This window comes from Lipotes vexillifer, unplaced genomic scaffold (genome assembly GCF_000442215.2).
Source record: "Lipotes vexillifer unplaced genomic scaffold, Lipotes_vexillifer_v1.1 scaffold1143, whole genome shotgun sequence".
NCBI classification, from domain to species: Eukaryota; Metazoa; Chordata; class Mammalia; order Artiodactyla; family Lipotidae; genus Lipotes; species Lipotes vexillifer.
In genome coordinates, this window is record NW_006770581.1 from 460,104 (window position 1) to 482,212 (window position 22,109).

At 44.9% G+C, this 22,109-nt stretch overlaps 1 protein-coding gene across 2 annotated transcripts in view; it reads left to right on the top strand.

Annotated features, from left to right (window-relative positions):
- Positions 1-22,109, top strand: part of WDFY4 (WDFY family member 4) — a 270,159-nt gene that overhangs the window by 101,275 nt on the left and 146,775 nt on the right. The window contains exons 29-35 of one of the 2 annotated variants that reach the window (XM_007446235.1): positions 572-741; positions 2,878-3,003; positions 15,512-15,676; positions 18,353-18,556; positions 19,280-19,394; positions 19,666-19,672; positions 20,666-20,816. In XM_007446235.1, the coding sequence (XP_007446297.1) occupies positions 572-741; positions 2,878-3,003; positions 15,512-15,676; positions 18,353-18,556; positions 19,280-19,394; positions 19,666-19,672; positions 20,666-20,816 (938 nt within the window). Of the gene's footprint in view, positions 1-571; positions 742-2,877; positions 3,004-15,511; positions 15,677-18,352; positions 18,557-19,279; positions 19,395-19,665; positions 19,673-20,658; positions 20,817-22,109 lie in introns of both variants that reach the window. The other variant, XM_007446234.1, reaches the window with a different exon arrangement.

Sequence of the window (22,109 nt, forward strand, 5' to 3'; positions counted from 1 at the left end):
TCTTTCCCTCTTCCTGGGATGCTTCCCCAACCCTCAGTACCAGCATGGCTCTCCTGTTTGATGTGGATTCATCCTTCAGCTCTTGATTCAATTGTTACTTCCTCTAGGAGAGGAGGGGAGTCCCGTATGGACTAGGGCTCCTCTGTTATACTCTCTCTCTCTCCTTTTTTATAGTGCTTATCATCATTTATACATATTTATTTAGGTATTTAATTCTGTAAAGTCTGTCCCTCCCACCACATTTTAAGTAGTTGATAAAGGCCTGGGGTTCTGTATATTTTGTCAAAACACTATGTTCTTATTGCCTAATACAAAGAGGTCTTATTGCCTCTAAGGTGGTAGGCACCAAATAAGCATCTGGTTTTGAACGAATGAATGAGCATGTCAGGAATAGGAAAAATTCTTGTTGAGCACTTTCTTGTGCTCCAGTATGTATGACACATATTTCCATCTGGCATCTCTGTGGGATGGGTGGATGGTAGGGGATTCCTCTCTGTGCCCCATTCTCGCCTTGACCAGAAGCAACAGCAATTTTTTCAGTTGGATTTTGTGCCCCTCTCCCTGATAATAGATAACCTGAAGAGCCACCCTCCCACGCCTGACCAGAGCCCCTGCCTGCTTCCTGGGTTCCGAGTCTTGAGTGGCTTTCTGGCCCACCACGTTCATATTCCGGAAGTCTACCTCATCGTGTCCACCTTCTTCCTACAAACACCACTTACAGAGCTGATGGACGGGCCCAAAGTAGGTTCTTGGGGTTCCTGGGATGGAGTGACACACTTGGCTTTCTGATTCTGTATGACCGAGGCAGGTCCCTAAGACTCCCCGCCTTCCTCCATGTTTTCCAGCTTTCGTCCTGACCTACTTCCTTCCCTAGCAGTCCCCACCCCTGGCTAGCTTTTCATATACCCTTCACTTCTTCAGCCTCTGCCTCTCATGTCCCTCCCAGCAGGTCTCTGTTTTTATCAGTTCCTATTTTAAGTCTTTCTCCTTCTGGGCACAGCTAGAGAAATCACACGATGGCGGGGGGCAACACGGGGAGGTGAATTGCTCCCATAATAGACGTAGAGCCTCAGTTTATGTCCTCCAAAGAAACATGTCCCTTTACCTTAGTAATGCCCTTGCTCTTCCCCTGCATTCTAGTGTGACCCTTACATGCCCTGAGCCTTCTGGCCCGCAGACGCCCTTTGCTCAGGTGACTTATGTCATGGTAGGAGTAGAGGCCCCCATGAAGGGGGCATTGCCTCAGGACCCCACCCTTCACCACTTGTATATTCCACGACCCTCTTTATCACCTTCTCTCCACTGTTGCTGGAAGGGCAGCTTTTCAGGGCTGGTCTGGATTCCTTCCACTCCTTTCCTGAGTGACCTCACCCCTTATTATCCCTTCTTCTATATTTTCGGCATCTCTTTCTACTGACTCTTTCCTCATAGACCATAAGTATGATAAGTTATGTCCCACCTAAAACCAGAAGCTGCCCCCTTGACTCACACTCTTGACCAGCTCCTGTCCTGTTTATCACTCTCCTGTTTTTCCTTGGCCAATTTTCTCCAAAGAGGAGTCTGCACTCACTGTATATACCTTCTCACCAGCCTCTCGTTCACTAACTCACCGACCTGAACCAAATCCAAGGCTTCACTGGCTCCTGTTCCTGTGGGATCACGTTCAGAGTCCCGCAGCCAGCATCAAGACCCTTCCTGGTTGTATGTCTCACTTGTCTCCCCCGCCCAGCTTCCTTTCTCGATGGCCCTTCGTGCTGTGATCCTCCTGAGTCACCTCCCCAGTAAGACCAGCTGCTTTGTCCTCGCCTGCCCTGGGCCTTTAATGAGTCCTTTCTCCTGCCATCACCTGCCTGGAAAGGTGTCTTCCCTTAATTCTCAGCTCACATGCCACCTCCTGCTTAGACTCCCTAGGCAACAGGAACCATTCCTCTTTGGGCCTCATCATGCATTCACCTTTCCCTTATATGGCACCAGCACATTTACATCTGCTTCTCTCCTTAGATACTGAGCACCTCAAAAATAGACCCCGCCTCTTACTCACCTTCCTGGGCACCTGACAGACAGACTCAGAAATTGTTTTTTGGTCTTGATAGAGTTGAGTTAAACTGCACTGAATTGACATGGGTGGAGGGGCACCTCTCTGCAAATAGAGGGCTAAAAAATTCACCTCTCGTACATCCTTATATTTGACCTATCTCAATCTTGATATATGCTAATAGTATTAGAGATCACACTTCAAAATAAAGTTCTTAATATGCTGTGCTAAGTTAATCAAAACCCTATATTTTTATTTTTCCAAGACTGTATTGCAGGAAACAAACATTTGCTGAATGTCAGGACCCGTGATAGATGTTTTACATATTTTATTTTCCTTGATATTTATAACAATCCCATGGGGCAGATAATGTAATTTTCATTACACAGAGAAGGAAACTGAACTGCCAAGAGGCTGAATAGCTTGTATAAGCCCAGTTTTTAAAGAGGCAAAGCCAGATCATCCTGCTTGTCAACTCTATGTTCTCTCTGTTGCACTCTGCAGTTGCCCTAAAGCCTTTGAATTTGTCACGTTTTCTATAATCTCATTTATAAAAATTCATTAAAATTGATTGGGAGATTGAGTATTTGTGATGTCAGACCAAAAGAACTAAGTTCGATACCAGTTGCTGGTAGGTCTTCAGCACCATCTTGGAGGTGTGCATTTCCCTTATACCCCGTTAGTGGGCTGAAGCTCCCTGAATGGGCCAGCCACCTGGGCTGTTACTGTGCTGTTTTGCCTTTCCCACTGGGGCCCCTGGGAAATGCCGTATGCTGGCTGCAAAGCCGGTCCCCTTGCTGCGTAGCCACACGTCTCTTTACATCCCTTGCCTCCTCTTTCAGGACAGCCTGGATGCCATGCTTCAGTGGCTCTTGCATAAGCACCACAGGGAAGAAGTCCTCCAGGCTGGGCTGTGCACTGAAGGTGCCCTGCTGCTCCTGGAGATGCTGAAAGCCACCATGAGTCAGGTGAGACCCATTCCCCACATGCTGAGAGGGGGTTCTGACGGGAAGACAAGCTCAGAAAAGTCAACCTTGATTTTTCCTAGCAGCTTCCCAGGAGTGCTGATAATTTGCAGGTATTATTCAGAAATCTTGATAGAAGAGGCAAGGTGATAACTTAGGTGCTCAATGGGAAGCCCAACCTAATTGTCCCCAGTGGAGTTAATGGGCTCTTGCCAGAAGACATCTGTTTTCCATTTGTTTAAACATTGGACTTTCTTCACTGGGAGATTTAATGACTCCAGTCAAAGGGAACATTTCTGAGCAACTGCTTTAAATCGGGAGCTTCAGGGGCCCTGTGGAGGGGGAAAAGGGGTCTCTGCCCTCAAGGAGCTCACCTCTACCAGGACAGGTGGGCCTCTCGAGTGAGGGACCCGTGAGGTAGAGAGACCTGTCTTAGAGAAGACAGGTGCCCGCCTGCTACAGACATGACATGGAGAGCCTTTGATTCAGGCCTTCAAGGTCCACCTTGAAGGTGGGTGGAGAGGTTATTTTAGACCTGGAGGCAAAGGCCACGTGGCCTGTGAGCAGGAGTAATTGAGAGCCAGGTAACAAGAACACCCATGAGAGGCTGCAAAATTCTGGCTTCATTCCATAGGCTCTAAAGGCAACTGGAGGTTTGAGATGTGTGGGGAAACCTAATTGCTTCTGTAAAATGATGCATGATTACCTTTAAAATTTAAATAAGAAAAAGAGTAGAAAGTAAAAATGACCTGAAATCACTCCCATACAGAGGTAACCACTGTGAACTTTAGTGGAATATCCTTGCAGACACCTCTCTAAGAGTATACCATATCCTTAGAGGATCAGACCATATAAATTCCCTTTGCCTTTTTTTCTCAACATTTTGTTGTGAATCATCTGTATTTGAGGATGGAAATTTTTGTTGTTTCTCAGAATGTTGGTTGTTATCAAAAGACTGTAATGAACTTTCTCGAGCAGACGTCTTTTCCCTCTAGTTTGATGACCTCCTTAGTGTAAATTCCAGGATGTGGGATAGTGGGTCAAGGTGTACTTCATGCATTCTTTTTCTCAGGAAGGTTGCAGTAGACATTATACATGTACATTCCTCCTAACACACGTCCCACCGTCCTCTATAGATGGGCTTGGCCCAGTCCACACAGCCTCAGTGACATGGCCAAACTGATGAAGATTTCATAGTTGAGTTCTTTTGCGTTTAGTATCACCGAAATTGATAGCATTTTCATATGCTTATTAACCGTATCTATTTATTTTACTGTGAATTGCATGTTTCACCTTCTGCCATCTTTTCTGTGTGTGTGTTGATAATGCTTGGAAAGTATAGATCAAACTTTTTGCTCTTTTTAAAAACAGGAATGTACTTAATTTTTATTAAATACTATTTTAGCATATAATTAGATGATCAGATGGGTTTTTCTTTTAAACATTTACCTCTGATGAATTATATCAATAGATTTCCTTGCATTCTTGCAAAGATCTCACTTTGTCACTCTGTTCTTATTCATTTAGCATACTTCCTTATTCTGCTTGTAAATATTTAATTTATGATTTTGCATTCATATTTATAAGTGATATTATGTTGTGGTTTTCTTTATGTTATATGTTGTCAGGTTTTGATATCAGCATTATGCTAGCTTTACTAAAAAAAAGACTTCTCTCCTTTCCTTTTATTCAAGGTGATGTTAAATCCATGACTCATATTATTTAAATTGTTCCTATGAAACTTCTGGGGCCTGAATTTTTCCCATTATTGCCTTGCTTAGGCTTTTAAATGTCTCCTTCACCTAGTTTAGGTAATTGGTAGTTTTAAAAATCTTCCCATTTATTCAGTTTGCACGAATGGTCTCCTTTAATTCATTTAATTTTCTGTGTGATTATTTCCCCCTTCTTCTTAATTTGTAAGTCCATGCTCTCTCTTCACTTCTCCCATTACTTAAGGAGCTGAGGACTTGTGGATTTGTAAAGAACCAACTTTGGATATATTTATCGTTCCCCTCATTTTTTTCTGGCTAGTTCTAAAATTTTGATATTTGACATCTTAATTTTTTGTTGTTTTCTAGAGTTTCTGTGATTGCAGGTTTAAAGACCTTTTTGATTCATCTTTTTCAGTGCCATGTAGTTGAATTTTTTGTTTTCTTTTATTGTTGTTACTCATCTCCAGTTTAGTTTTGTCCTAGTCAGGACATGTGATCTTTACACTTTCCATCTTTGGGAAACTTATTCATGGCTCCCTCGTAGACCTAATGTGCAACTAATGTGGGGATGCCTGAAAAAAATGCATATTTTCTGTTTGCACCATAGAGAGTTTGTTACCTTTTTAAATCAATGTTATTTCGAAAGAGCAAACCAAAGGAATAACATGAAAGCATTTAAAGTGAAGAAAATACATAGTATGCTGAGGGAAGTAAGAGAATAAGGCCAAACATTTACTTTGTAATAGCAAACATAAAATGGTTAACTGTCACATAACAGATGTGACCCTTAAACTGGGTCAAAAAACAAGACCCAGTCTTCTGAAATCTAACAAACATATAACAAAAGCAAAGTCACTGGAAGATTATTTTGGTTCAGTGAAGATATCTGCCTTGAAAGCATCATTTACCAAATATGGTAGACAAGCATCAAAATCTAAAAGGCAAAAACCGGAAGGATAAGAGAAAAAGGTCAGAAATATAATTGTAGTGAATAATGCTAACATATCTTTCTCAAACAGTTTATTTTATTTTGCTTGGAACTTTACTTCGTTTGCTATTATTCCCTTGCACAGTGTAACCATAGATTTGTTTGCCTGTTCTTGAACTTAATATCAATGGAATCCTATAGTATGTACCCTTGCTTCTGGCTTCTTTCACTCATCATTATGTATGCTGGTAGTTCATTCTTTTTTTTTTTTTTAAACATCTTTATGGGAGTATAATTGCTTTACAATGTTGTGTTAGTTTCTGCTGTATAACAAAGTGAATCATCTATATGTATACACATATCCCGATATCCCCTCCCTCTTGCGTCTCCCTCCCACCCTCCCTATCCCACCCCTCTAGGTGGTCACAAAGCACCTAGCTGATCTCCCTTTGCTATGCGGCTGCTTCCCACTAGCTATCTATTTTACATTTGGTAGTGTATATATGTCCATGCCACTCTCTCACATTGTCCCAGCTTACCCTTCCCCTTCCCTGTGTCCTCAAGTCCATTCTCTACACTTGGTCTTTATTTCTGTCCTGCCCGTAGGTTCTTCAGAACCTTTTTTTTTTTTTTTTTTTTTTTTAGATTCCATATATATGTGTTAGTATATTGTATTTGTTTTTCTCTTTCTGACTTAGTTCACTCTGTATGACAGACTCTGTGTCCATCCACCTCACTACAAATAACTCAATTTCGTTTCTTTTTATGGCTGAGTAATATTCCATTGTATATATGTGCCTCTTCTTTATCCATTCATCTGTCAATGGACACCTAGCTTGCTTCGATGTCCTGGCTATTGTAAATAGTGCTGCAGTGAACATTGTGGTACATGACTCTTTTTGAATTATGGTTTACTCAGGGTGTATGCCCAGTAGTGGGATTGCTGGGTCATATGGTAGTTCTATTTTTTGTTTTTTAAGGAACCTCCATACTGTTCTCCATAGTGGCTGTATCAATTTACATTCCCACCGACAGTGCAAGAAGGTTCGCTTTTCTCCACACCCTCTCCAGCATTGACTGTAGATTTTTTGATGATGGCCATTCTGACCAGTGTGAGATGATACCTCATTGTAGTTTTGATTTGCATTTCTCTAATGATTAGTGATGTTGAGCATCCTTTCATGTGTTTTTTGGCAATCTGTATATCTTTGTTGGAAAAATGTCTATTCAGGTCTTCTGCCCATTTTTGGATTGGGTTGTTTGTTTTTTTGATATTGAGCTGCCTGAGCTGCTTGTATATTTTGGAGATGAATCCTTTGTCAGTTTCTTCATTTGCAAATATTTTCTCCCATTCTGAGGATTGTCTTTTCATCTTCTTTATGGTTTCCTTTGCTGTGCACAAGCTTTTAAGTTTCAGTAGGTCCCATTTGTTTTATTTTTGTTTTTATTTCCATTTCTCTAGGAGGTGAGTCAAAAAGGATCTTGCTGTGATTTATGTCATGGAGTGTTCTGCCTATGTTTCCTCTAAGGGTTTTATAGTGTCTGGCCTTACATTTAGGTCGTTAATCCATTTTGAATTGATTTTTGTGTATGGTGTTAGGGAGTGTTCTAGTTTCATTCTTTATTTACATATAACTGTCAAGTTTTCCCAGCACCACTTATTGAAGAGGCTGTCTTTCCTCCATTGTATATTCTTGCCTCCTTTATCAAAGATAAGGTGACCATATGTGTGTGGATTTATCTCTGGGCTTTCTATCCTGTTCCATTGGTCTGTATTTCTGTTTTTGTGCCATTACCATACTGCCTTGATTACTGTGGCTTTGTGGTATAGTCTGAAGTCAAAGCGCCTGATTCCTCCAGCTCCGTTTTTCTTTCCCAAGATTGCTTTGGCTGTTTGGGGGTATTTTTTGTTTCCATACAAACTAGTTCTGTGGAAAGTGCCAGTGGTAGTTTGATAGGGATTGCATTGAATCTGTAGATTGCTTTGGGTAGTATAGTGATTTTCACAATGTTGATTCTTCCAATCCAGGAACATGGTATATCTCTCCATCTGTTTTTTTTCTCAAGATTGCTTTGGCTATTCGGGGTCTTTTGTGTTTCCATACAAATTGTGAAATTTTTTGTTCTAGTTCTGTGAAAAATGCCAGTGGTAGTTTGATAGGGATTGCATTGAATCTGTAGATTGCTTTGGGTAGTAGAGTCATTTTCACAATGTTGATTCTTCCAATCCAAGAACATGGTATATCTCTCCATCTATTTGTATCATCTTTAATTTCTTTCATCAGTGTCTTATAATTTTCTGCATACAGGTCTTTTGTCTCCTTAGGTAGGTTTATTCCTAGATATTTTATTCTTTTTGTTGCAATGGTAAATGGGAGTGTTTTCTTGATTTCACTTTCAGATTTTTCATCATTAGTATATAGGAATGCCAGAGATTTCTGTGCATTAATTTTGTATCCTGCTACTTTACCAAATTCATTGATTAGCTCTAGTAGTTTTCTGGTAGCATCTTTAGGATTCTCTATGTATAGTATCATGTCATCTGCAAACAGTGACAGCTTTACTTCTTCTTTTCCGATTTGGATTCCTTTTATTTCCTTTTCTTCTCTGATTGCTGTGGCTAAAACTTCCAAAACTATGTTGAATAAGAGTGGTGAGAGTGGGCAACCTTGTCTTGTTCCTGATCTTAGTGGAAATGGTTTTAGTTTTTCACCATTGAGAACAATGTTGGCTGTGGGTTTGTCATATATGGCCTTTATTATGTTGAGGTAAGTTCTCTCTATGCCTACTTTCTGCAGGGTTTTTAATCATAAATGGGTGTTGAATTTTGTTGAAAGATTTTCTGCATCTATTGAGATGATCATATGGTTTTGTTTTGTTGGGTTTTTTTTGTGGTATGCGGGCCTCTCACTGTTGTGGCCTCTCCCATTGCGGAGCACAGGCTCTGGACGCACAGGCTCAGCGGCCATGGCTCATGGGCCTGGCTGCTCTGCGGCATGTGGCATCTTCCCGGACCGGGGCACAAACCCGTGCCCCCTGCATCGGCAGGCGGACTCTCAACCACTGCGCCACCAGGGAAGCCCGATCATATGGTTTTAATCCTTCAATTTGTTAATATGGTTTATCACATTGATTGATTTGCGTATATTGAAGAATCCTTGCATTCCTGGAATAAACCCCACTTGATCATGGTGTATGATCCTTTTCATGTGCTGTTGAATTCTGTTTGCTAGTGTTTTGTTGCGGATTTTTGCATCTATGTTCATCAGTGATATTGGCCTGTAGTTTTCTTTTTTTGTGACATCTTTGTCTGGTTTTGGTATCAAGGTGATGGTGGCCTCGTAAAATGAGTTTGGGAAGTGTTCTTCCCTCTGCTATATTTTTAAAGAGTTTGAGAAGGATAGGTGTTAGCTCTTCTCTAAATGTTTGATAGAATTCACCTGTGAAGCCATCTGGTCCTGGGCTTCTGTTTGTTGGAAGATTTTTAATCACAGTTTCAATTTCAATGATTGTGATTGGTCTGTTTATAATTTCTGTTTCTCCTTGGTTCAGTCTCGGAAGGTTGTGCTTTTCTAAGAATTTGTCCATTTCTTCCTGGTTGTCCATTTTGTTGGCGTAGAGTTGCTTGTAGTAATCTCTCATGATCTTTTGTATTTCTGCAGTGTCAGTTGTTACTTCTCCTTTTTCATTTCTAATTCTGCTGATTTGCGTCTTTTCCCATTTTTTTTTTGATGAGTCTGGCTAATGGTTTATCAATTTTTTTATCTTCTCAAAGAACCAACTTTTAGTTTTATTGATTTTTGCTGTTGTGTCCTTCATTTCTTTTTCATTTATTTCTGATCTGATTTCTATGATTTCTTTCTTTCTACTCACTTTGGGTTTTTTTTTCCTTCTTTCTCTAATTGCTTTAGGTGTAAGTTTATGTTGTTTATCTGAGATTTTTATTGTTTCTTGCAGTAGGATTGTATTGCTATAAACTTCCCTCTTAAAACTGCTTTTGCTGCATCCCATTGGCTTTGAGTCATCATGTTTTCATTGTCATTTGTTTCTAGGTATTTTTTGATTTCCTCCGTGATCTCTCAGTTATTAAGTAGTGTATTGTTTAGCCTCCATGTGTTTGTATTTTTTACAGCTTTGTTTCTGTAATTGATATCTAGTCTCATAGCGTTGTGGTCGGAAAAGATACTTGATACGATTTTCAATTTTCTTAAATTTACCAAGGCTTGATTTGTGACCAAAGGTATGATCTATCCTGGAGAATGCTGCATGAGCACTTGAAAAGAAGGTGTATTCTGTTGTTTTTAGATGGAATGTCCTATATCAATTAAGTCTGTCTTGTTTAATGCATATTTAAAGCTTGTGTTTCCTTATTATTTTCATTTTGGATGATTTGTCCATTGGTGAAAGTGAGGTGTTAAAGTCTGCTACTATGATTGTGTTACTGTGGATTTCCCCTTTTATGGCTATTAGCTTTTGTGTTATGTATTGAGGTGCTCCTATGTTGGGTGCATGAATACTTACAATTGTTATATCTTCTTCTTGGATCAATCCCTGATCATTATGTAGTGTCCTTCTTTGTCTCTTGTAGTAGTCTTTATTGTAAAGTCTATTTTGTCTGATAGGAGAATTGCTACTCCAGCTTTCTTTTGATTTCCATTTGCATGGAATATCTTTTTCCATCCCCTCACTTTCAGTCTGTGTGTGTCCCTAGGTCTGAAGTGGGTCTCTTGCAGATAACATATATATGGGTCTTGTTTTTGTATCCATTCAGCCAGTCTATGTCTCTTGGTTGGAGCATTTAATCCGTTTACATTTAAGGTAGTTATCGATATGTATGTTCCTATTACCATTTTCTTAATTGTTTTGGGTTCGTTATTGTAGGTCTTTTCCTTCACTTGTTTTTCCTGCCTAGAGAAGTTCCTTTAGCATTTGTTGTAAATCTGGTTTGGTGGTGCTGAATTCTCTTAGCTTTTTCTTGTCTGTAAAGTTTTTAATTTCTCCATCGAATCTGAATGAGATCCTTGCTGGGTAGAGTAATCTTGGTTGTAGGTTTTTCCCTTTCATTACTTTAAATTTTAAATATGTCCTGCCACTCCGTTCTGGCTTGCAGAGTTTCTGCTGAAAGATCAGCTGTTAACCTTATGGGGATTCCCTTGTATGTTATTTGTGGCTTTTCCCTTGCTGCTTTTAATATTTTTTCCTTTGTATTTAATTTTTGATAGATTAATATGTGTCTTGGCGTGTTTCTACTTGGATTTATCCTGTATGGGACTCTCTGTGCTTCCTGGACTTGATTGACTATTTCCTTTCCCATATTAGGGAAGTTTTCAACTATAATCTCTTCAAATATTTTCTCAGTCCCTTTCTTTCTCTCTTCTTCTTTTGGGACCCCTATAATTCGAATGTTGGTGAATTTAATGTTGTCCTAGAGGTCTCTGAGACTTTCCTCAGTTCTTTTCATTCTTTTATCTTTATTCTGCTCTGCAGTAGTTATTTCCACTATTTTATCTTCCAGGTCACTTATCCATTCTTCTTCCTGAGTTATTCTGCTATTGATTCCTTCTAGAGAATTTGTAATTTCATTTATTGTGTTATTCATCATTGTTTGCTCTTTAGTTCTTCTAGGTCCTTATTAAACGTTTCTTGTATTTTCTCCATTCTATTTCCAAGATTTTGGCTCATCTTTACTATCATTACTCTGAGTTCTTTTTCAGGTAGACTGCCTATTTCCTCTTCATTTGTTAGGTCTGGTGCATTTTTGCCTTGCTCCTTCATCTGCTGTGTGTTTCTCTGTCTTCTCATTTTGCTTCACTTACTGTGTTTGGGGTCTCCTTTTCACAGGCTGCAGGTTTGTAGTTCCCATTGTTTTTTGTGTCTGCCCCCAGTGGGTTATGTTGGTTCAGTGGGCTGTGTAGGCTTCCTGGTGGAGGGGACTGGTGCCTGTGTTCTGGTGGATGAGGCTGGATCTTGTCTTTCTGGTGGGCAGGACCGTGTCCAGTGGTGTGTTTTGGGGTGTCTATGAACTTATGATTTTAGGCAGGCTTTCTGCTAATGGGTGGGGTTGTGTTCCTGTCTTGCTAGTTGTTTGGCATAGGGTGTCCAGCACTGGAGCTTGCTGGTCGTTGAGTGCAGCTGGGTGCTGGTGTTGAGATGGAGGTCTCTGGGAGAGCACTCGCCGATGGATATTATGTGGGGCCGGGAGGTCTCCTGTGGTCCTGTGTGCTGAACTCAGCTCTCCCACCTCAGAGGCTCAGGCCTGACACCCGGCTGGAGCACCAGGACCCTGTCAGCCACATGGCTCAGAAGAGAAAGGAGAAAAAAAAAGAAAGATAAATAAATAAATAAATAAATAAATAAAATAAAGTTATTAAAATATAAAAAAATTGCTATTAAAATTAAAAAAAATTAAAGAGTAATTAAAAAAAAGCAGAGCAACCAAACCAATAAAGAAATCCACCAAGGATAACAAGCAATAAAAACTGTACTAAGATAAACGTAAAAATCAGTAACTAGTCTGTCACATACAGCAAACCCCAAGTCTACAGTTGCTCCCAAAGTCCACCTCCTCATTTGGGGGTGATTCATTGTCTATTCATGTATTCCACAGATGCAGGATACATCAAGTTGATTGTGGAGATTTAGTCTCCTGCTCCTGAGGCTGCTGGGAGAGATTCCCCTTTCTCTTCTTTGTTCGCACAGCTCCTGGGGTTCAGCTTTGGATTTGGCCCCGCCTCTGCGTGTAGGTTGCCTGAGGGTGTCTGTTTTTTGCGCGGATAGGAGGGGGTTAAAGGAGCAGCTGATTAGGGGGCTCTGGCTCACTCAGGTTGGGGGGAGGGAGGGGTACGGAATGCGGGGTGAGCCTGCGGCGGCACAGGCTGCAGTGACGTTGCAACAGTGCGAGGCGCACTGTGTGTTCTCCCGGGGAAGTTGTCCCTGGATCACAGGACCCTGGCAGTGGCGGGCTGCACAGGCTCCCGGGAGGAGAGGTGTGGCTAGTGAGCTGTGCTCGCACACAGGCCTCTTGGTGGCGGCAGCAGCAGCCTTAGCGTCTCATGCCCGTCTCTGGGGTCCGCGCTGTTAGCCACGGCTTCCTCCTGTCTCTGGAGCTCATTTAGGTGGAGCTCTGAATCCCCTCTCCTGGCACGCCCCAAAACAATGGTCTCTTGATTCTTAGGCAGTTCAGACTTTATCCCAGACTCCCTCCCGTCTAGCTGTGGCACACTAGCCCCCTTCAGGCTGTGTTCACACAGCCAACCCTAGTCCTCTCCCTGGGATCTGACCTCCAAAGCCGAAGCCTCAGCTCCCAGCTCCCAACCGCCTCAGCGGGTGAGCAGACAAGCCTCTCAGGCTGGTGAGTGCGTGTCAGCACCAATCCTCCATGTGGGACTATCTCTGCTTTGCCCTCTGCACCCCTGTTGCTGTGCTCTCTGTGACTCTGAAGCTTCCCCTCCCCCCACTCCCCGTTTCCACCAGTAAAGGGGCTTCCTAGTGTGTGGAAGCTTTTCCTCCTTCACAGCTCCCTCCCAGAGGTGCAGGTCCCCTCCTGCGCCTATTCTTTTGCCTCTGTTTTTTCTTTTTTCTTTTGTCCTCCCCAGGTACATGGGGAGTTTCTTGCCTTTTGGGAAGCCTGAGGTCTTCTGCCAGCATTCAGTAGGTGTTTTGTAGAAGTTGTTCCACATATATATGTATTTTTGATGTATTTGTGGCGAGAAAGGTGATCTCCATGTCTTACTCCCCCACCATCTTGGTTCATTCTTTTTTATTGTTCAGTAGTATTTTATTGTGATAATGGATCACTATTTATATATTCATTCTGGGTTGTTTCCATTTGGAAATATTATGAATAAAGCTGCTATGTACATATCTTCTGGTGGACATACATACTTCTTTCTGTGGGAAATATACGCAGGGTAAAGTTGTGGGTTATAATCTTTACACATGATTTGTTTTAGTAGATATTGCCAAATAGTTCTCCAAAGTGAAGTGCCAGTTTACACTCACCAGCTCTTATTCTGGGAAGGTTCGAGTTGCTCCTGGTCCTTGTCAATATTTAACATTGTCGTCTTGTAGATGTTAGTGATTCTGCTATGTGCACCTATCCTTGGGAGCAGATAGCATTCTCTCCCTTGTGCAAATGTAGACATTGAAGCTGTGGAGGTTAACTCACTCAGGCAGGGTCACAGAGCGAGGGCACGGTGGAGGCACGTGTGTCCAGCATTAGCATTTCATTCCAGGGCACTACCTTGCCTAAGAACCTTCAGGGGATGTCTGTTTCTTAGTATATCAAATCCAGATTCTTCCAAAAGTCCAAGTCCTCTATATCTGACCTTATCTCCCAGCTTCCTCTGTATTTACCCTGTGCTAATCACTGTGAAAATAAGCCTGAAGCACTAAAATGTCTCACTTAATCCTCATGACAGTCTTATGAAATGGGTCATATTATGATCCTTGTTTTGCACAGTTGGGACTGGAGGTGTAGGGGGATTAAGAAAGTGGTACAAAACCACACTGTTAGTAAGCAACAGAGGCAGCATTCAAACCAGGCCTACTAGCTCCAGAAAAAGCTCTCTGAACTCTGACTTCTGACACTCCCTCTAAATCTAATATCGTGCTGTATGAACCTGGTGGAGAAGCCAGGTGCAGGTGACTTCAGAGGAGGTTTCCTCTGCCTGCCTGCTCAGGTCATACCAAACCCTCACAGGATCTCGGAAATGAGATTTTACACCTTTCTCTAGTTGTCCCATACGTATTGCCTTTCTTTCCTCAATTAGGTTTGAGTTTTCTAGAATGAGGCTTAGTTCCAGATATTTGGTACCTATTTGGTAAACAGGACATGCGAACTCATGGACACAGGGCCAGGACTCGAGGCAGGCTGGTTGGGAAATGAGGAAGCCGCAGTGGGAGGGGCTGGGGATGAGGAACTGGCAAGAGGAAGACCCGACATCCACCTGTAACATCCACAGGAGTAGAGGCTGAGGGTCATTCAGTCTAGTTGTTGGCGTGGCTATGTAGGGAATGACCCTGATATTAAGGCTGCTCAATTTTCAAGTTCCAGGCTGTCCATCCAGGACAGAGAAGGACCTCAGGCAGCAGCTGGACACACTGAGGCTAGAGTTAGTGTCCAGAAAGAGTGACTGGGCACAGCTGGTTAAGGGAGCTGGGCTCCAGCAAGGTGCTAGTGTGCAGCCACGATGGAGGCTGAGCCATGTGGCCAAGACCAGGTTATGGTTTGAGGCAAACAGGTGCCTGGGTCCCCTCAGGGTACTGGGTATCACTTCAGTGCAACATGATCTATTCCAGAGCCCTGGCTGGTGGGGAAGGGGCTCCTCAGGCCCTGGCAGCCTTGGACAGGGTTTGTCCAGGCTCTGTAACTGGGAGCATTAGCAATGAGCTGGGGAAGGCTGGCGTCAACCCTAATTGGCAAGTTCCTTGAGCACAGAGGCCATGTCACACCACATAGAGGCAGTATGGGGAAGGCAGTCAGACGTTATAACCAGGTTGCCTGGGTTCAACTCCTGGCTCTGCCCCTTATCTGCTGGTTGAACGTTAACATACTGCTTAACCTCTCTGTGTCTTTGTCTTCCCATCTGTAAAATAGGGGTAAATATAAAATGTGCCTCAGAGGGTTGTTGTGAGGTGAGAAGAGGAATTTGTGTGAAGCCCTTAGAGCAAGCCTGCGCATATTAAACCCTTCCTCAAATGATGACCAGTATCCTGTTCTAATCCACAGTTTTAGGTGTCTTGAAGTAAGGTGTCTTGTTGAGAGTCTCAGAAAGGAGGTCATCTCCCTAGATTTCAAATCTTCTGGTTCCTATGCAGCCCCAAGTCATGCTCCCATGCACCGCCTCTCATGAAGTGTGTCCCTGATCAGCCCTCGACAGGTTCTGGAGACAGCGCCTGGGAACAGACATTCCCAGCCAGCGTGCTGCAGTTCCTTGGCCTCGTGCACGGCACCTACCCCCAGGATCCGGCCTGGCGGGCCCCAGAGTTCCTCCAGACCTTGGCTGCAGTCACATTCCCCCTGGGAACCCATCAGGTAGGACATGCCTCTGCCCTACCCCGGTAAGAGCAGGGGTGAGCGTCATCACCCTTCAAGGGCAAAGGACAGAATTCCTCCCCACACCTCCCCAAATTAAAATACATTTAAGGCAACTTAGCTGAAACCTTCAGTAAACAACTCGGGTAGTTTTCCTTCTCTTTATGAGATGGTGCTTCAGGTCATTTTTGGCTCTGAGAGTCAATAAGTTTTTGATTCATCAGGAATCTCAGTAATGAGAAATTTGATGGTAGATCAAGTCCAATTTTATATGGAATACCCACACATTGATGATCATATGAAACAATAGATTCCACCCCAGGAAACCTGTGGCTGGTGCCCCAGCCGGGGGAGGGGTGAAACTGTCACAATGTCCCATCTTCTTTGCAGCACACTTGTCCTGTTTGCAGGCCACGGCATCTTTCAATCAGAGGGTTTGCCAAGGCCCAGCTGGGAGCGCAGAGGGACCAACTGGGTCTTGAGGACAAAGTGTGGGTGTGGGGGTAGAGAGGGTGCTACAGGAAGAGATGTGAGTGAGTCTGAGAGCAAGAGCCAGTCCCAGCCGATCAGGGGACTCAGTGGGCTAAGAGCATCTGAGAGGAGCAGGCGAGGACAGGCGTGAAGGCAGGTACAGGAGGAGGAAGAACAGAAATCTGAATAGGAGGTGAGACGCAGCCAGGGAGAGTGAATTAGTGATGCCTGTCTACAAATCAGTAACTGTAGTCAAAGGAACACGCTAGGCATGTTGGTAAGTAGAGGGTCTGGAAGCCATGCCAAGCACAGTGAGGTCAGGTAATATTTGCTCTGTAATTATTTGCTAAATGACCAAGTGAATGAACCTGCTCTTTTTTAGCTATTCTTTTCTAGAAGTGTATTCATGGTGCCAGCCTCCATCTCCTGAGCACCTACAACAGTCCTGAGCCTGAGGCTTCACATCCCCTAACATGCCCTGACGCAGGAGGTGTTAAAGGGGGAGGGGAGATTCAGGGAGGTGAAGCGGCACAGACTGGTTTCCTCCCGGTTTAGTGGGACGATGAGACCCATCTCACAAAAGGGTTGAGGAGATGAAACATCACACAGCTTATGTGATTCATAAGTGACAGAACCAAGATTTACACCTCAGTCTCTCACCCCAAAGTCCATGTCCTTTCCATCAGTCAGTTTAAAATAACATTAAATGACCTAATAGCATTTGAGTATTTAGTTTTAATAAAAAGACAAAATGTAAAGAGTAGAAGATTTGCAAAAAGATAAAATAGTTTGATGAGTTAATATCAACTAAAGCAACATACTAGAAAAGTAAGTAAAAAAAGATGCAATAAAGAGCAAAGGAAGGCACTGTGAGCAGCACTGAAGGGGGTGGGGAATGGGACCCCCACCCAGAAGCCAGGCAGGCAGCCCTACAGACTGCCTCTCACCACTCCCCAACCCTGGAGTGCGCTGGGCCCTGGAGTCAACGGCTTGAACTTCCCAGCCCAGATCCCCACCTCAGCCCCTCGCCCACAGGCCAGGCTCGCCATCTGCTAAGTCTGGGTTCCAGCCGGCTGCCCACCAGCAGCCACAAAGCAGACTCTGACCCAGGGCTCTGCCTCCCCATGCTCAATAGTTCCTGCCTGAGGGAGGGCCCGGCCCAAAGTCACCTCCCAGCCTACTGTGGATGAGACAGGCCCCAGTTCCAGAGCTCTTATCCCCATAGCTCCTTGCCTTGTTTCAGCTCCAAGTCGGCTCCAAAGGGCCTTTGTTGCACAGAACACACGACAGACTTTCTGCATGCAGAACGCTGGTGGCCAAAAGGGTTTTTGATTTGCTATGATTTTATATGGCATCTTTCCAGTCAAGGCTGCATGGCGCTAATTAATGCAGTCATCACCTCCCTAGGTGCTGTTAAGTTCATTTTATGGTTTAATTAAGAATTGCTGCATTAATTTTATGAATGAGCCAAGGGAGAAACCAACAGATAAACTTGCATGAAAAGTTCATGGGCATCCCTGGCTGCGTGTCCTTGGGCGTGTCATTTGGCCTCCCAGCATCTCCATGTCTTCCAGGATGTATCTGGGCTAATGACCCCCATCTCATTTATCTCCCAATATTTTTATAAATGTAAAACTGAGAAAGTGAAGGCCAAGGCACTTCAGGGACTTGGACGCCAGGACTGGCTGAAGTCCTACTTCTCTTTCCACCTGAGGGTCCTATCTGTCAACATCAGTAGAGCCTGACAGGCAGTAAAGGTGAGGGCCCCACTGGAAGGTGGGAACCAGCTATCTTGACCGTACACCAGGGCCAGGCATTGCTCCATGCACTGTTTCTCACTGCATCCTCACACATCTTTGTGTGTTCCTTTCCATCATTACTATTTGACTGATGGGGAGTTGTGGCACTGAGGAGGGAAGTGCCTTGCACGGGATACATCCTGGGCTTCCTCGCTGAGCACTGCAGGTCTCTCTTGCTCTGTGCCCAGCTTCTTTGCACCACTCCCACCCATCTGGAGTTCGGAGGCCACAGCAGGCCATCTTTGAGCCCTGGGACTCTGGGCGAGCTGCCTACCTCCTCGGAGCCTCAATTTCCTTACATGTTAATGGGTTTGATGAGAATCCCACCATGCACACCTCAGAGGTGGATGTGAGAGTGCCTTGAGGCAGGGTAGGCCACTCATGCTGGGGTTCTCTTGTCTTTGAGGGGGCCGTGACAGAGTCTACCCAGGACACCAGCAGTCCTGAGGCTGAGCCTGAAGGCAACAGCACTGAGGAGGGTCTGCAGGCTCCTGCTGAGTCACATCCCACCCGGAAGCAGCTGAGGGAATTCGTGCAGCTACTCTTGAGGGAGCTCTTGCTTGGGGCTCCCAACCCCAAGCAGTGGCTGCCACTGGAGGTGCTCCTGGAGGTGGGTTGGAAAGGGTGTCATTGGGCCCTGTGCTGTGGGAGGGCATGGGCACTGGGAGGGCCTGGGCACCATGAGGGCAGGGTGTGCCCAGGGAGATCTGAGGGCTGATCTCTTGAGAGAGCTCATCCAGGCCTGTCCATGCCAGTTGGCTGGTGGTCAGGAGCCTCTCCTGGCACTGCAGTGATTGGTGAGAGGATGTCCTCCAGAAACCACAGGCCCCGGCAGAGCAGGGAGCTCACCAAGCAGCAAGTCAATAGATGAATGAGGGCAGGTCTTAGCCAGGTTTCTAGAAGCAGAGCCTGAGACAGGGATTTTGTGGAAGTACTTTTTGGGGGGCGGTGCTCTCAGGAAAGCAGAGAAGGGATGCAGAGAACAGGGGAGAACCTAGCCAGGAAGTGGTCTCAGAAGTAGCCTGGATCAGAGCAGTAGTGTGCTATCTGCATTCCAGAGTTGGCCGCACCTTAAGGCACCTGACAGGTGGTCATTGGCTGAAGGCCCCCCACCCCTTGCCTCCTTGCCCTAGGAAGTAGGCATTGCTTCCCGGTTGAGACAGTTTGGTCAGCAGAGGACAGTGCCCCAGAGAAGGTGCAGTTGTGAGCTGTTGGCAGCCCAAACTCCCAGCAGTGGCAGTATTAGCGTATAGGCCAGACAGAGGGACCTGGTGGGCACTGAGTGAACATTGTGGCCATGTGGCTGCTCTCTTAATCCAGGGTTTACTTCCAGGCTTCTCCAGACAATGCCACCGGCCAACAGAAGCGAGACTTTCAATCTGAGGTCTTGCTTTCCACCATGGAAATATTTCACATGATGAGTGGAGGTCAGGCACCAATGCTTAGAGGTGAGTGAGGGTGGATGACTTGCTCCTCCTGTTCGTGACATAAAGCTGCTGACAGCTGAGCAGGACAGCCACAATCCTGCCAGCCACTGACCCCAGGACTCTAGAGGAAGTCTAGGCTGCAGGACTGTAGGGTGCTTTAGGAACCACAGGAAGATGCCCTACACCTGTTCTTGTTGTTCACAACAAGAGCTCAGTGACCTTGCTCGAGACCCCAGGGATGGCATACTTACTACTTTCCGTGTCACCCCTGCCATTGTTGGGTCAGTCAGAGATGGAAAGTCCTGTTCTCTGAGCCAAAATCAGTTCGCCTCTAGCTTCAGTAGAATTTTCTCTTTCCTATGAGGGGAGTCAAGATGTCAACCTGAATTTAACATTCTTCTGCTCACCTATGCCTGGGCACAGCACATGTTACTTAAATGAATGAACCTGGGTGAAGACGCTGCCATTGCCCCTAAGAAGTTCAAACTGAAACTTCATTCAGAACATTTGGTTCCGAGGCAGCTGTACCTTCCCGACAAGATTAAACAAAAGTTCTTTCTGTGGTTCTTGAGTCATGGAATCCTTAGTGATACAGCTCATCTTCTGGACTCCTCTTGCCCCACAGTGCAGAAGCCCTGACTTTTGGTTTTCTGGGGTATCTGAAGTGTGGTAGGGTAGTGGAGTGATGAAAAGCGTGAGCTTGGTAGCCCATTTCTGAGCATGGTTCCGTCACTGGACGGTGGTATTACTCCGGGCAGGTGCCTGACCCTGTGAGTGAGGAGGATAATCGTGGCTAACTCAGAGGGTTGCTTTAAAGATTAACTGAGATCATTGCATCCATGTCTGAGCACAATGCCTGCTGTGTTGGTGAGCACAGATAGATGACCCGGACCTTACAGCTTCATCCTCTGCCCAAATAACAGCAGGGCCTTGGGTCACCATGACAGCCTTCCCATTACCGTATATGCCTTAAATTCTCACCCACTCTTCTTCCAAATGGCCACTGGAAGAAATGCTGCTCTGTACTTGCCTTCTCCCCATTTGGTTTATATCACTGATTGTTCAGGATTGATTTACTTTGAATAACTGTGTGTTCATTGGGCACCTATTGTATATAAGACCCCATTTTTGGAGCAACAGAGTACGCACAGAGTTACAGTGGGCTGTACAGAGGTGAGTAAGATGTGGTTGGTTACCAAGAGGGGCTTGGAGATTGTTGTGGAGAGAAGGCAGTTCAGACTGATGATTTCTCAGCCTTGGTCTGTCACCCTCCCCCAACCCCCAGGCAGTAGAGAGCCTCAGCCAAATGCAGAAGCTGCTGCTGCTCCTTCACTTCCCAGCATCTCCCACTTCATCCAGAAGCTGGTGGAGAAGCTGTACAGTGGAATGTTCTCAGCAGACCCCAGGCACATCCTTCTCTTCATCACGGAGCACATAATGTTGGTAAGAACCTCAGGTTGGCCGTGGTGGTAAGGCTTCTGCTGACCCACCAGGTATCTGTATGACACTGCTGGCTGCTGTCCACTTGGTTCATACTGACCTGCTGTCCTTCCTGGAAACAGAATCTGAGATGGGTGGGAGGAAGGAGGAGGACCGTTACCGCCCAGGTTAATACCTAGTAGATGTTGAGCACCCTGCAGTGTTCTCACCTTGGGCCACCTGAGATCCATCTCGGTGATTAGGGGCCACAGCCCCCTGCACAGGCACCTCCTAAACTCTGCACACCCCACTTTGGGTTTTTACTGTGAATGTTGGTTTAATCTTAATTATTGTTATTCCTCATCAACAAAGGGTGAAAAAGGTCTTTATCTCCAAAAGTTCTATTTCATTTTCTTCTATAAAATCCACCTCCATTTGTCATATTTGGGCCTTCCTGAATTTGAAGAAAGAGTCTATCTTTACCTGGTCCTGTTTTTCTTGCGTGTGCTTTCCCTCTCTCTCTCTTTCTCCATCTACATACATACCTATGCATGCCAGTGCGTGCCTGTAGATACACCTAGATGTAAGTATGTGTGTGCACATGTGTACACATTCTTCATTGTATATGTGTACACACGCATACGCAAAGACTCAATCTCAAAATTCTAGAGTTGAACCCTTTTTTTGGTCCTTCTCATTTCATTCTGGAAACCTTTCCTGACAAGTGGCCATTCACTGTTTCCTTGAACCATCCTTGTGTGAGGAGCTCTCTATGGTACAAGGGGGTTCCAGTCACCAGACACCTGTGATTGTTGGGAAGCACTTTCTCTTACCAAGCGGAAATCTGCCTCCAGCAGCTCCTGCCTGCAGCTCTCGGTGCATTCTCTGTGGCAGAATCCAGGAGAGCCCCTCTCCTTCCTCTTCATGCCTCGTAGAGACAATGGCATCAGTGCCCCCAGCACCCTTCTGTCTGTGGAGTCCCCTGCAGACCCCAGGATTGGGCCTTGGCACAGTTCCTAGAGTGATAGTCAGTCTGCCTGAGGCCCAGTTCTAGGCAACCTGAAAAGAATGTATTCAGAGGTTTCTTCAAGAATAACTCCTAGGGCTTCCCTGGTGGCGCAGTGGTTGAGAGTCCGCCTGCCGATGAAGGGGACACGGGTTCGTGCCCCGGTCCAGGAAGATCCCACATGCCGCGGAGCGGCTGGGCCCGTGAGCCATGGCCGCTGGGCCTGCACGTCCGGAGCCTGTGCTCTGAACGGGAGAGGCCACAACAGTGAGAGGCCCGTGTATCGCAAAAAAAAAAAAAAAAAAAAAACC